At 48.4% G+C, this 14815-nt stretch overlaps 1 protein-coding gene across 1 annotated transcript in view; it reads left to right on the forward strand.

The window, feature by feature from the left end:
- Csmd2 (CUB and Sushi multiple domains 2) overlaps positions 1–14815 on the forward strand; it is a 561027-nt gene that overhangs the window by 459245 nt on the left and 86967 nt on the right. The window contains exons 30-32 of the mRNA XM_051172054.1: positions 3843–4037; positions 4883–4999; positions 7579–7692. Coding sequence (XP_051028011.1) covers positions 3843–4037; positions 4883–4999; positions 7579–7692 — 426 coding nt within the window. The remainder of the gene's footprint in view (positions 1–3842; positions 4038–4882; positions 5000–7578; positions 7693–14815) is intronic.

Below are 14815 nucleotides of genomic sequence, written 5' to 3' on the forward strand. Positions count from 1 at the left end.
AATTCAAGTACACAGGCCATCATGGTGGGGAAGTCAAGACTTGAAGCAGCTAGTCAGGAAGCAGAGGGCTGGCGGGGTGCATGATCGTGCACGATGCCATCTTCCACTCCTGCAGTCTGGGATTCCACAGCGGGCGGGTCTTTCTCCCTCATTTAACAGCGTCACAGTAATCCCCGCAGGCACACCTAGAGGCCCATCTCCCAGGTGACTCTAAATTCTGTCGAGCTGACATGAATACTAGCCTGACACCTCTCTTCTTTGAGGACCACTTAGCGTGCCTGTCCCCCACCATTCTCCACAGTCACATCTCAGGACAAACAGTCATACATTCTGGTGCGTGTGCACGTGTGTGTGTGTGTGTGTGTGTGTGTGTGTGTGTGCGCGCGCGCGCATGCAGCATGCATGCATGTGTAAATACAGGTAAGGAGACTGAAGGTCACCCTCGCATTTCACCCTCAAGAGTGCTTTCTACTTCCTTTGAGAAATTCTCTTCTTGGTCTGTATTTCACCAAGTATGCAAGGTTGACTGGCCAGAGAGCCCACTTCTCTTAGCCCAGCGCTAAGAGGCACACAATCCCACACCCAGAATTAATTTGCACATGGGTTCCGAGCATTGAACTTGAGTCCCGTGTTTGCAGGGCAAGCACCTTGTTGACCGAACCATCTCCTTAGTTATCATCCAGCCTTGTTAACCAGTCCCCTACTGGCTGAACATTTTGGCTACTGTTCCAGGATTTTGCCCTTAGAAAGATCAGGAATGGATCTCGTCTATGAAGACCAGAAGGAAGCTGTTTCTGTTTTGCTGCTTTGGGCCACTTGGGTTTTATTTATTACCGTGATGGTGATGGTTTGGTCGTCCCACCTTATTTACAGCCAAGCGCAGGCCAGCTGCAGATCTGTTTCTGGTCCTCATCCCATCTCTCACTAGCTGAATGGTTTGGGGGACACATTCTGCTTCTCTGAGCACCGCATTCTTCATGTGGCTCCTGTGTGTGAACATACCTGGCTCTGCCTGCTGAGGACACGGCGAGATGACAGATTCAGAAGGGCTCTGAGAATGACACAGTGATATTCCTATGTGTAATCTGTCATCATCGTTATTAGTGTGATGGCACAAGCCCGTCCTCTTCTGAAATGTGAGAGGATGTGAAGACACAATGAATCCCAGAGCTTATTGGTTGCCCATGCCTCTCAGTGTTCAGCCAGACAATCTAGCAATTATTTACTGTATTTTTCGGACCATAAGATGCATTTTTCCACAAAAAAAGAGTGTTGGGAGGGGGGTGTGCCTTATATCTGATTGCTGTTTTTCTTGTTTTACTGTTCTAAAAACTGGGTGCATCTTATGGTCAGGTGCGTCTTATGGTCCGAAAAATATGGTATCAGGCCTGTGCTTTGATCCATAGCCATCCCTAGAGCTAAGTTCTGTGGAGGTTGCTGGGAATACAAGAAGACTAGGTCATTGTTCCCATCCTCCAGGAATTTGGGAGCCCCTGGAAGTAAGTGTCCTTGCCCTCCCTGCCAAGAGAATGTAATGCATCTTGAATTCAGGGGGAGAAAAGCAGATCTTCCAAAGAGAAAGCCGAGTTCAAGAAATCCACCCAAAATGAGTAACATTGAAAAGAGCAGGAGAACCAGTCATCATTCTAGCATGAGGTGGGAAGAGGTTCATGAGCCCCCACCCCAAGTGGGGGGCTCACAAACAATTAGTGACTTCTGGATGAGGAAGAGTCAGTTTCCTTTAAGGGTATGCCTCCTAGTAGGTCAACCGGGCTCTAGTGGACCACCCCCACACTGGGAGTATATGTACTGCATAGCTGGGACCAATGGGTTATTCATTTTAAAAAAGATTAGAGAGGGACCTATCCAGATGTGGGGACAAATTGTGCACAGAGACTTGTGTGTCTGGAGAAAGTCATCAAAGGAACATCAAAGGGGCGACATCACAGATGGAATGACGGGGCAGCACCTACAGGGCCATGTAGGCCTGGGAGGTTTTTGTCTCTTCGGAGGGAATAGAAGGTTTTCCTCATGTTTTCTGTCTCCTAGGCCAGACCTGGCTACCCAGGAGCCTGGGATACGTAGGTCTTATCTGCCGCCAAGCATTGGCTCCGGCTCCATCACTGAAATAGGAAGGGGAAAGAAAAAGCAGGTGCCACAGCTGGCTCAGACTCTGCGTGAGCTTGGTTTCACTTTCTTAATTTTAAACATGATTTAAGTCATTATGAATTTATGGTGACAGGTCATCATATCTCTGAGATTTGAATGTGGGTCACCCAGTGGCCATTTAGAGTCTAGTCAGTGCCTCAGGCATAAGGAAAGACCAGATTTGATGCAGGGGTCAGGGTGATGTACCGTGGGGCACACTAGGAAGCTGAGGAGGGGCCCTTTGCCAGGCAAGTGAAGGTACCCAGGGTCCAGTGAGTCCCATCAGTACAGCCAGGACTGCTGCATGCTCAGCTGCGTGGGGGAAACTTGAAGAGCTGGAACATTAGACGGGACTCGAATGTAAGAGCTGACGGACATGACAGGATTATAGACCCTTGGGGCCCTGCCCCATCAGTCAGCAGGCTGATTGGCAGCTAAGTGGCAGCCTCAAGCAACGGCTGCCATGTATACATGCCTTCTAAAAGGTACTCAGGTGACAGGGACTGCCCTCAGCAGAATTCCTCCTGAGCCATCTATCTCTGAACTCCCATATCCTCTCTTCCAGCTCTTCCCTGATCTTCTGCTCAGACAGAGCCCCTCCGCCACAGCACCTAGCATGCTAAGAGTCACACAGCACTCTCGCCCTACCTCCACACTCTAACCAAAACCCAAGGGCCAGGGAAGGTTCCTGGTGCCATCTGGCCTTAGCTGTATGCTGCCACTGCCTAGCTGACAGCTCTGATGACAGGAGGGGGGAAGGGCTGTCACAGGTGGGATAAGGGCTGCCTTCCAGGACTATCTGGGATCTGGATGGGAAGAAAGACCTTAGTGATGGGTCTCCTTCACATACCCAGACCCAAGCTGCTACTCCTAGCCCTTAGGAAACACTAAGTATGGTGCAACGAGGTGTTAAAAGAATAAGTGACTCAGGTACATCCACAGTTGCCTGTCTGGGAAGACACCTAAGAGTCTGTGGCTGGACAGAAAACACTATTATGTCGGTAAATCAGTGAGCACTTGGTATCCAGTGAAGACCTAGAAGCTTTTGACATCACAGAGGTTTGGGGCATCCAACCAGAGGTGGGGGTGAGGTTTACCACTTCCTCCCTGAATCTGGGTTTAAGTGCCCTATTTATGAGCCTTGTAGAGCAGATATCTGCTCCACCCTTATACCAGCACAGTGGAGGAAAAGACGAAGACAAGAAAGAGATGGTTTCAAGCCCTGGCTGTTGCCAGATTTGTGGCTGGAGATCAGAAACCAAGGAAACCTATCCTATGCCGGCTAGGGTGAGAGAGAAGGCAGGGGCCGGCCCTGAGCACCCACCTTTTATTGTAGTGCTCCCTGCCTTCCCCCAGGATGCGGGCAAGGGTGTAGGCTCATGGCAAGCAGATCAGTACTTGCTCCCCTGGGGAAGCCAGCAAAGAGATGAAAAAGAGCATCCAAAGTGAAGACGTCACTTCCTCCTCTGGGGGTCACACCAGGAAGGGCCCAGGAGAAGAGCTTCAGTCCTGAAGACCACCCCCAGCCTCAGATCGCTAACAAAATGTAGAGGCATTTCTAGACATGAAGGGAAATGGACTGGGCATCCTTAGCCCTCACCCCCGCCGCTCCCCAAACCACTCATACGTCACTAATGAATTCTCCCAACTCCATCTCTCATTTTCTCTGTCTGTCCATCTGTCCGGTTTCCCAGAAAACCCAAGGGAGTCGTGTTTTGACCCTGGCTCCATCAAGAACGGCTCTCGAGTCGGCTCCGACCTGAAGCTCGGCTCCTCCATCACCTACTACTGTCACGCGGGCTACGAGGTTGAGGGTGCCTCCACCCTGAGCTGCGTCCTGGGGCCTGATGGAAAGCCACTGTGGAACAACCCGAGGCCAGTCTGCACAGGTGAGAACAGCCAGGATCTGAGGGCCAAGGGATGCCTGAGATGGATGCTGGGGCAGAAGAGTCTGTGGTGGGAGAGGAGGAGAAGTAGGACAAGGCCCCAAGGGGACTTGTGAAGCACTCATGGTCTGACAGGTGGGTTTGCAATAAAGGGGAGTGGCTTCCTCATCCACCCGGTGTCTCAGTCCTTCTGGGTGGTCATCTCTCTTGAGTGTGCCTGCCTCCACTCAGATAGATGCTAAAATAGCACTTGTAGCCTGCCATCAATGAGGTGCACACTAGGACAGGGAGGATAAAGGTGACCCTGGGCTTACTCCTGGGGCTGAGGCCATTCTAAGAGGCGTCTGTGTTAAAGGCCACAAGGTGATCTGCACTGCCACCTGTGTGTGCCAGAACCCCGAGAGCCTAGGGGACCACCCAAACTGAAAATTAATGAGGCCTCTTTGCCTGGGTAAGTGGGAGAGGCCAGCACCAAGGCCACTTTGTGCAAGTTGGCTCCGACAATGGGAACAGAAAGTACCATGGGTGAGTGGCTCCCAGAAGGGAAGTTTAGGGAAGGAAGCTCAGTGAACACCAGTGCCTGTGTGCATCAGCCGTGGAGTCAAAGACCATGTCTAAGTCCTACATATAACCGTGAAAGTCTCATGATGTGAGCCCTAAGGGTGTGCCGTCAAAGACCCGTGCCAGCGTTAACATTAGAGGGCAAAGGCTGATGTGTGTCCTTGGGTAGGTTTCAGCCTAGGGACACATGGGCTTCCTTGGCCAGGCCAGGGCCAGAGGCTCAGGCTGGGTGAGAGGAAGATAAGAGGCCACCATGTCACCAGGTCCCTCTCTGGCTTCTTTTTCAGCTCCCTGTGGTGGACAGTACGTGGGCTCAGATGGAGTGGTCCTGTCCCCAAATTACCCCCAGAACTACACCAGTGGACAGACCTGCTTGTATTTTGTCACTGTACCTAAGGACTACGGTAGGGTTTCCATGGCTCGCTTTTCCGTTTTCTGATTCCACCCCCACCCCCACCCCCCACCTCTCCATTTCTTCCAAAATGACAAGCCCTCAGGCTGCCACTGTGAGAGCTGACAGGACAACATAGTATCCTGGAATACAACAGAGGAGCCTTCCTGACCAGAGGAAAAAGAGGGATACAGGCAGGCATGGTGTGTGGGGAGTGGGGGAGATGGGGGAGGTGAACAGGTGAAGAGGGCCGACGAAGGCCAGATGCTCCCGAGTCTCCTATGCACAGCACAGATTGAAGGGACTAGAATCCCTGCAGACCCGGCCTGCTGAGGCCCTAGCAGTGTGTGGCCTGGGCTGGCATGCAGGTGGCTTTGAAGGTGAGGGAGAGAGAATGGAAGCCTCATCACTCCAAGCTGCCCATCTGAGAAAAATCCAGCAGCTGTAAGGAGGAGGAAGGAGCAAGAAACCCCACGAGGCAAATACCTGCCCCAAGAAGTCAGAGAAACTTCCAGATCCCTAGGCTGAAGAAATCAGCATTGTCACCCTGACCTTCTAGGAAAAACATACTACTTCTTCTCAAACATAGGATGAGAAGAGCAGAGGCTAGGGCCCAGATGCTTGAGTCATTCAGCGAGCATTTAGTGCCAGCCACCAAGGCTTGTCTGCTCTGCTGAGGCCTGGAACCACCCAGGTGGGAGACACACTCCCATCTCTGTAACTCCCCGGCTCAGTCCCAGCTCAGTCCCATCCTCACCTGTAGCGCTGCCCCAGCACCTGGACCCTTAGTTATGTATGCACACACTGCCCACCTCCCACCAAGACAGGAGCTTTAGCCCTGCAGGATCCGGCTGGGGAAAGTCAGGAAACACTGTCCAGAAAGTCAGGAAGCCTTAATGGCAGGCATGCAGTACTGTGCTCAGTTGTTTTCATGGCAAGGAGTTAAGTCCTTAGCCAGTAACCTACCCCACCCTGGCCAGCATAGCACAGCTGAAAGCTTCCGGCGAGCACTGGTTGCTAAGGGGCTGTGTTCCAGAGAGCTCCTCTTTGCCCGTGAGGCCAAACCCAGAGCCCAGGGGGACGAGAGGTAGACTGGAGTGATTTGTCCCCAACTCAGGTGTCAGTTCTGACATCATGCTGCCGGGACGTTTTCTGTGATTCCCCTCTCAGAAGTAGCCTGCCTCACACTACCATGCTGCCCCATTCCCCCTAGGAGATAAATAACACTCCCTGAGACTGTTGTTGTTGCTGTTGTTGTTGTTTAGTTGCTAAGTGTGTGCATGGGTGGGAAGAGGCACTAAAATGCACACGCAATGAAGACGGGAACTCCTCGTGTCCCTCTCACTATCAGACTGCAGACCCCTGTCACCAGGGCTGTGCCCATTTTCAGGGTATAGAAATATGTCTTTCCCCGCGTTCTTTCTCTCCTCCTCGGCCCATGGTCAAGAACTAGGATCAGGCTGCTTCATTCTGCACCGCAGATTATTTTGTATCAAGCAGTTAACTCCATGGCCTGAGTCCCTCCCCCTCTGCCCCAGCATACAATATATACAAAACATACACATCACCTAAAGAAAATGCATACGGCATACGTGCACAGCACACACAAGCACAGTCCATACAAACTCACACATATGTCCTACTTTCTACGAGCGGAAGATTCTGACCCAAAGCAAGAATGGGACCTACCTGGCTATTGCTGGCCTGGCCGTATACCAGGTCAACTAGGAGACAGGTGTGCTCAGGTGGATAAGAGCTATCCCCACGGTGACCAACTCTGCCCTCGCCCCAGCACTGACTGACAGAGAGAAGAGAGCTGAGGACACCCCTGATGTTTTCAGATGGAGACCCGAGCTCATGAGGGTCCCTTCTCAAATTAACAGAATGGTCTAAGGAATTCTTTTAACTTCTGAACCTCTGCTTCTTGGTCTGCAAAAATATAAATAATTTCTGTAGAAGCCAAAGTCAAAGAAGACAATGCACACAGCTAGTATGGTCGCTGGCAGCCAATGGGTGCAGGGTGAATGTCACATCCCCTTTTGGATGAGTAAGGTGGAGATATTGCCCACTGTGTAGACTGCTGTTCCTGCCTTGGGGCCAGGATGCTGCTCCCTGCTCTCATGCCACTTACTGTACAAGAGCTGATATCCAGGGGCTCATCTGGTTGGCTGGAAATTTGAAAGGAAGGAAAAAAAAAAAAAAAGCCAAGGGGATCACAGGCTCCTGGAATCAGGGAGGAAATGGAAGATTTCACCAGAAGCTGCTTTGAGTCCTCAAGTGGCTGCTGCAGCTATGTAGAAAAGAGTAAGGTTGACTCCAGTTTACCGCCACTGACCTGACCTTGGGTGCAGGTGTGAGGGTCGCCTTGACCCCTGTGGAGAAGGGGACTCTCCAGCTGTGTCCCTACACCCGTTGTTGTCATGTGCTAACTTTGCAGTAAAGACGCCCACTGACCTAGCCCCTGTACCAGCAATTCGCTCTAGCTGCTCTCTTCCTGGCCTAAAGCCATCAGATGCCCCATCTCCTCCCCGTACGCCTCGGTACCCTGCCCATCCTCTGCACTGAGATTTCCATGCCATGTCTCCTCCACAGTGGTGTTTGGCCAGTTTGCCTTCTTCCACACAGCCCTCAACGACATAGTGGAGGTCCACGATGGCTACAGCCAGCACTCCCGGCTCCTCAGCTCACTCTCGGGCTCTCACACAGGTACTCGGGGCCAGCAAGGCATTGGGGTGGGACAGGGCAGTGGATAAGGGCGGGGCAGAGGGGGTGGTCAGTGGGCTACCCTAGAACTACAGCCAGGAATGAGGCCCTATAATCATCATGGCCAAAAATGTGCTGGTTTATAATCTGCTACCATGTCTCCACATCAGAGGAGCCACACACAACAGAGGACCCAGGCACCCTGCAGACTCACACCCAGACCTCATCTTTTTTCACTATGAAAATGTTGTGTTTTCCTTGAAGGAGATGTAGGGCCAACCCAAAATCATCATAAGGGGGAATTTTAAGTAACCCTCAGAAGGAATGATTACCAAGATCTAAAAGTGTCCTTCTGCTCTTCAGATCTGCTTAGACGGACTCTTACGTACTTTATTGAATGAAACAGTATATATGGTTCATTGCTGTTATTCAACATGAGCTTTCCTCCGTCATTAGGCATCTCTCTCACAGCAGGGTGTTTAATGCTTCTTGGTAGGTCTTCTATAGTTACTTAAGATTTATGTAACAAATCCCCTAATGCTGTGTATTTAGCTTGCTTCTGCGTTATGAACAGTAACTCGCTGCATTATATGTACATCGCTAAACATGTCCCCGACTGCACCTCAGCAAATCTTAAGAACAGATGAGTTAAAGAATGCAGTGAGGAGGCCGGGCGGTGGTGGTGCACGCCTTTAATCCCAGCACTCGGGAGGCAGAGGCAGGCAGATCGCTATGAGTTCGAGGCCAGCCTGGTCTACAAAGCGAGACCTGGACAGCCAAGGCTACACAGAGAAACTCTGTCTTGAAAAAAAAAAAAAAAAAGCAAAAAAAAAAAAAAAAAAAAAAAAAAAAAAAAAAAAAAAAAAAAAAAAACCCAAGAGTGCAGTGAGGTTATCAAAGCTTTTCTGTTATGCAGATTGTCAAATAACAGTGATGAAAAGATCTTGCAGCTTTGTTCTCTAAAAGTGAAGTGATTAAAAGAAGTTATCCATTTGAAATGTGTAAATAGTATATCATTTTCCAATTTGCCATTTTTATTGCTACTGAGGTGCTAACCTTTTTTTTATGATGTGTTTATTGGCCCATGCATTCTTCTTGCAAATTTGTGTCGATTTTTCTATTAGCCCTCATCTTCTTATTCATGAAGTAGAGCCCCACATGGCTACAGGCAAAATACATTCTATAGCACAGGAATTTTCACACACTATAAAAAACTTTCCTTCCAGTTTGCCATTTGCTGTGAAATTTTCTTCAGGGTATGTTTTGATATTAGAAAATTAAAATGCCCCTTGAAAGATCAAATTGCTCTTTCTTTCATCTTTACTCTTTTGCTTGTATACAGAACAGATGACTATCCCTTGTTTTTTTTCTTCTCCTTGGCTCCATCTCTTTGCCTTAATGCCTCTGGGTTTTATTTTGACGTTTTATTTGATACAGAGACTCAAGCCAATTAATCAGTTGTCCTGATATGATTTTGAAAATACCAAATTTACATATTCTAATTTTTATGGTATTTGGATCTTTTCCAATACTTTTAATCTATTTCTTCCAAGTATATATCTCTCCCTGTTTTGGTTATTATAAAACTATAATCGTACTTGGTGCTATAATAACTGTTTAAAGAATTTATTTTTATTTTATGTGTATGGGAGCTTTAACTGCATGTATACAGTTCCCAAAGAGGCCAGAAGAGGGCACTGGACCCCCTAGAACTGGAGTCAGATATGGCTGTGAATAGTCATGTAAGTGCTGGGAAGTGAACTCAGGTCCCCTGAAAGAGCAACAAATGTTCTTAACTACTGAGTCACCGCTCCAGACCTGTCATAATAACTTTAAAGGGTATGGGTCTATCCATCTCTTTAGTCATTCTTTGACTGATTTTGTTTTGTTTTGTTTTTGAGACAAGTCTTTCTACTTAACCCAGGATGACCTCAAACTTCTCACCCTCCTGACTCCCAGGCATGCAATCCTACAACCAGTTATTATGACTTTTTAAAATTGGCCACTCTTGTTTTTAACCTCCAAATATTATCTAGAAATATTTTGTCAGTTTAAAAAAAAAATGCATAGGGCTGGCACTATAGCTCAGCTGGCAGAGCGCTGACCGGGCATTACACAAAGGCCGGCATGTTCAGTGCCCAGCGCCACATAAACCCGGTGCAACGTGCAGGTCTGTGATGCCAACCCTTGCAGGGTGGAAGCACCAGAGTCAGAAGTTCAAGGTCATCATCCTCAGCTACCTAGCAGGTTCAAGGTCAGCCTGGGCTACATGAGACAGTGATGCAAAACAAGAAAAAGGCACATAAGAACTATCTCTAGAATTTCACGCAATGTATAGATTGTTTTGGAGAGAGTGTACATCCTAATCCTAACGCTTGTTCCCATTTGGAAATAGGGCGCATGTCTCTATTTATCTCTTAGAAACTTCGCTAGTGAAGCTGCCACTTTCATTAAGCAGTGTGGTTTGTTTCTGTTGTTCTTAACTTTATTTCCAGCTATTTTATGGAGGTTTTTTTTTTTTTTAAAGCAGTCCTTATTGCTCTCTTATTATAAATGGGCCCCTTTCCCTCCCTTTGTGTTTTCTAGCCAGTCTTTGCTGGTCAATTCTAAGACTGACATTCAGAGTATACCCCTTTTATAAACCTGCTGGGCCATCCTCCATAGGACCGATATCACAGACTAATTCTTGGCTGCTGCGTGAAAAGCACCGTCACTTGCAAATAAGTTTGCCTCATTGTTTTATTTCCTCCTCTTCAGTGGCTTTTCTTTAATTTCCTACCATGGCTCCTGGTCTATGCGGGCAAATTGTTTGAATTTCAATGCTAGTATTTTATCTTTCAGTAAAATTCGTTTCATAATTTCTCTTTACTTTAGTGATGTTATTTATGTAACACACAGGGACTTTTTTTTTTTTAATGCCTCTTGCTCCAGTGTTTATGTTCCCTGCCTCTGGAGCCCTGTGTGCCGTGTTCCTGGTCCTCTTCTCTGCTTCGCTATTCCAGGGGTTTACGAGGTTCTGTTGCTCTGGGAAATTCTTATTGTTCCAATTGATCAGCACTTCTGTGGAGTTTGCTACTTTCTAATTAGCCACTGCTTTTATTGCACCAAGTCTCTCCTCTGTTTGCTTCTTCGAGTTGCTGTGTTTTTCTCATCCTGACATCCTGTGCACAGAGCGTTGTCTGTGCTTCTCCTTGTGCAAGAAGGCACATGTTTACACTAGTGTGCTCAGTTTGCACATGCTTACAGCACGGTCCTCATCTTTTTGCTATTCATTTTGATATACACTATTCGACACATGCTACTTTAACACGTGATACTCTTTTTGTTGGCCAAGAGTTAAGAATATCTCTTCTGCGGTTAATGAGACGGGCTCAGTGGTCTAGATCTCTTGTTGCTCTTGACAAGGACCCAGGTTCTAGTCCCAGCCCCTACTGTTTGCTCACAGCCACCTGGAACGCTAGTTCCAGGAGACTTTATGCTATCTTCTACTGCTTTACTTTACACCAAAGTATATAACGTAAAGGAAGTCACTATCTTCTGACCTCCATGGGCACGAAGCACATACATAGTGCACATATACATGCAGGCAGAAAAAAAAATCAAACATATAAAATAAATCTAGAAATCCTTTTTAATTAAAATAAGAAAAAAAAAGAATATCACTTCTGGCCTGACAGATGGCTCTGTTGGTAAGACCACCTGCTGCTCAAGCACAAGGACCTGAGTTCAAATCCCCAAAGCCCACATAAAAAGCCACGTACGGCAGTGTGCACACCTGTAGCCCCAGTGCTGTGGGAGTGAAGAGAAAAGGATAGCTGGCTGCCGAGCTGCGGGCTCCGTGAAAGACCTTGTTTCAAGAAAATAAGGCAAGCAGGCCATGGTCGTGCATTCCTTTAATCCCAGCATTCAGGATCTCTGTAAGGTCAAGGCTAGCCTTGTCTACATAATGACTTCCAGGTTGAGGCACATTATAAGGCCTGTCTCAAAAATAAACAAACAGACAAAAAACCCTCCTGACAGACAGACAGATGATTACTGTGTTCTTCTTAGTCTTTCTGAGCCGAGAGTGCTGTTTAGTTTATGACAGTCTATATCTGAAAGTGTAGAAGTAGAGGGACGTGGCCAATAGGTAAGTGTAAAGGGGCATATTTCTAGGACCTCTGTATGGGTATAGATGTAGGTGTGCAAATTTGATAGAAGGAAGAAAGGAAGGAAGGGATAGAGGGAGGGACAGGAAGAGGGAGAGATGACAACAAGGAAGAGGAGGAAGGAAAGGGAAAGAGGAATAGAAATAGAAGGAAAGGAAAGAAAGAAGGAGGAACAAATGAAGGAAAATAAGTAGGAAACAGATAAGAGGAAGGGAGGGAGGGAGACGGAGAGAGTGATAGAGGGATGGAGTGAGGGACAGACGGACGGACGGACAGAAGGACGGACAGACGGAGGGTGGGCAGTATTCGTGTCTGATTCCTCACTCAGAGAAACACTTGGACTGAAGGTACAAGCTGCCCCTCCTCCAGCCCAGCGCCCCGTGGCCAAGGTGTGCTGGCTTCGAGAGAAGCTTAAAGGCTGTGTTCAGCATCTCTGTGTGGCTTTGTGTTTGATAGAGCAGTGGTTGAAAGTAGTGCATCGCGTCTTCCGTGACAACTGTGACATTTGGGCCAGGGGAGGGCTTCCTGCTTTCTTAACAGTTTCTGTTTCTGCTGCCTGCCTTTCCTCGGTTTCCCTGAGAGTCCTGTTAGGACCGCCCTACTTTTTATGGGGCGAGGTGTTTGGGCTGGTGTCTGCGGTCCCCTGGAGATAGGCTTCCTGGTTTGGAAGATTCGCCCTGGCTTTTCCATTCATACCGGGCCTGTCTCCAGTTTTTTAATTTTTCATTTGTCCACTTGGGCTTCTGTGCTAATGGTCTTGGTGATTATTTTTAAATCATGAATTTCTCACCCAAGGATAAGCTTAGACACTGGCCTTTAGTCTTTACCTCATTGGCAAGAACATCTGGGGTTAATGTGCCTTCCCTAGCAGAGTTGAGCCCTGCTGGCTCCTGGCTTCTCTCTTGAAGTTCTTTCCCTCAGCGTGGGGGCTCAGAACCACAGTCCTCCCTCTGTCAGCTTGCAGATACACAAATGACTCCCCCACCTCCCCGCCTCCGGCATACCACAAAAATGCCAACTAGCCTGCAAATCGAGTTACAGGCCAAATGCTCTCTTTTGTAAAAAAAAACAAAAAAAACAAAAAACAAAAAAAAAACAAACGCACAGATTGTTCCATCTTATTCCAACACTTCATATTACAGGCAAATTAGGGTCCAAGCGGAGCCTCATCCTTGTGACTCGCCAACACTTTGCTGTCCGTGGGGCTTTCCTGTTTTCTTATTTAGAAAATTAAACAGCCCTCTCAGCTGAGCTCTGTTTTCCTTATCAAATCTGGTACTTGGCAAGCCATGCAGCCGAGTTCCAACTCAGCAAGCTGTCTTTCTTCTTCTTCTTCTTCTTCTTCTTCTTCTTCTTCTTCTTCTTCTTCTTCTTCTTCTTCTTCTTCTTCTTTTTGTTTTGTTTTTTGAGACAAGGTATCTCCATGTTAGCCTTGGCTGTCCTGGACTCGCTTTGTGGATGGAGCAGGCTGACCTCGAACTCGCAGCGATCTGCCTGCCTCTGCCTCCGAGTGCTGGGATGAAAGGCATGAGCTGCCACCGCCTGCTTGTATTTCTTTGTAAACTCTTTTTCTTGGTCTTGTCTTCCTTCTCTCTCTGGAATTCCCCATATCTGCTTGTTGGATTTTCCTGCCTGTCCTCTGTGTGGCTCATTATTTCTTTCATGGCTTTGATCTTTTCGTGTTGTTTTTCCTATAGATTCTGGAAGAATAGCCCAGTTTCACATCCATACCACTTCTGGATGTCTGACCCACAAGCCACGTGTCAGGATGCCCCACCCCACGTGTTAGAGCAATCGTCTCCTCCCTTCCCATGTAGCCTTCACTGGCCTCAGCGCTTCCCTGTGCCATGTCTTCCTCTGGCATTGCAGGTGCCATGTTCCCTTTATCCCTGTGCAACCAGGACCAAAAACCTTCGCTCTGTGCTGCATTGTAATTCCCATGAAAGGTTTGCTTTGACGTCTCGCAGCGGCCCCTTCCTTAGAAGTTTTCTTATAGCCGGTCATTTCTGCGCCCTCCCAGGAGCAGGAAGTCTGTGTGTAGCCAGGACTGAAGGCCCCTGGGCCCTGCCAGCCATCACTGGGGCTCTCAGTTACAGATGTCAGATAGGAGGAAAGGAGAATGGTGGTGTTAATGGACAAAGAGACTGTCTTCTCCAGGTTCCCTCTGCTCTGGCAGCCGGAAGTGATCTGAAGCAATGCCTCTTAGCTAGGATAAATGACTTTGGGCCACTTGTATATCTCAATGTGCCAAGCAGAAGGTTCTCTCTGGTCATTCTGGCTGGTGGCGTCACGGGTCTCTCTAGAGGCATCAGTGAGTTCTCTCAGTGACTCCCACTGATCTTAACCTCAACCTCTCCCCAGTGGACACAGCCTAGCCCTATGTAACTCCCACTTCCTTTTGCAAGATGGAGTCTGGGGTCCCTAAGGTAACGGAGAGGCAGAATGCAGAGGGTTCATGCCACTGCCCCATCACCACATCGTGCCTGGGCTCCCACAGGAAGAGGAGGATGGGCAGGGCTCTGCTTCGCTGCGCTGGGTCCAGCTGCTGCTGTCCTGCCCTCCCCAATCTGTACTACACCAAGCTGGCTTCAGCCGGCTCTTCTGCCCCCGACACGAGCACTCCCCACTGCCCTGTATCCTTACAGGCTTTCCCCATCTTCTGCAGGTTGTGCTTTAAGGATAACACACCCTAGGCAGTCCCAGCCTTCACCAAGCTGTCCCTTCCAGGGTCCTGACAAGTATCTGCTTTGCTCTCAGAGATGTCCTCGTCTGAGTCCTGCATCTCTAACTTGGGGCATCTGAGAAAGGCCAGAGCTCTCAGATGATCTTATCTCCTTCCTCCCGACAAACCAGTATCTGATTCTCCTGTATTTATCCTTAATGAGCCTGATTTCACTTTCCCACGTAAACTTCCAGCCAGCAGGGTAACGGTCACACTCTCCGTACCCATAAATCAACATGTTTTTAGCAGCGTCCTC

The sequence above is a fragment of the Acomys russatus genome, chromosome 29 (genome assembly GCF_903995435.1).
Source record: "Acomys russatus chromosome 29, mAcoRus1.1, whole genome shotgun sequence".
Classification (NCBI taxonomy): domain Eukaryota; kingdom Metazoa; phylum Chordata; class Mammalia; order Rodentia; family Muridae; genus Acomys; species Acomys russatus.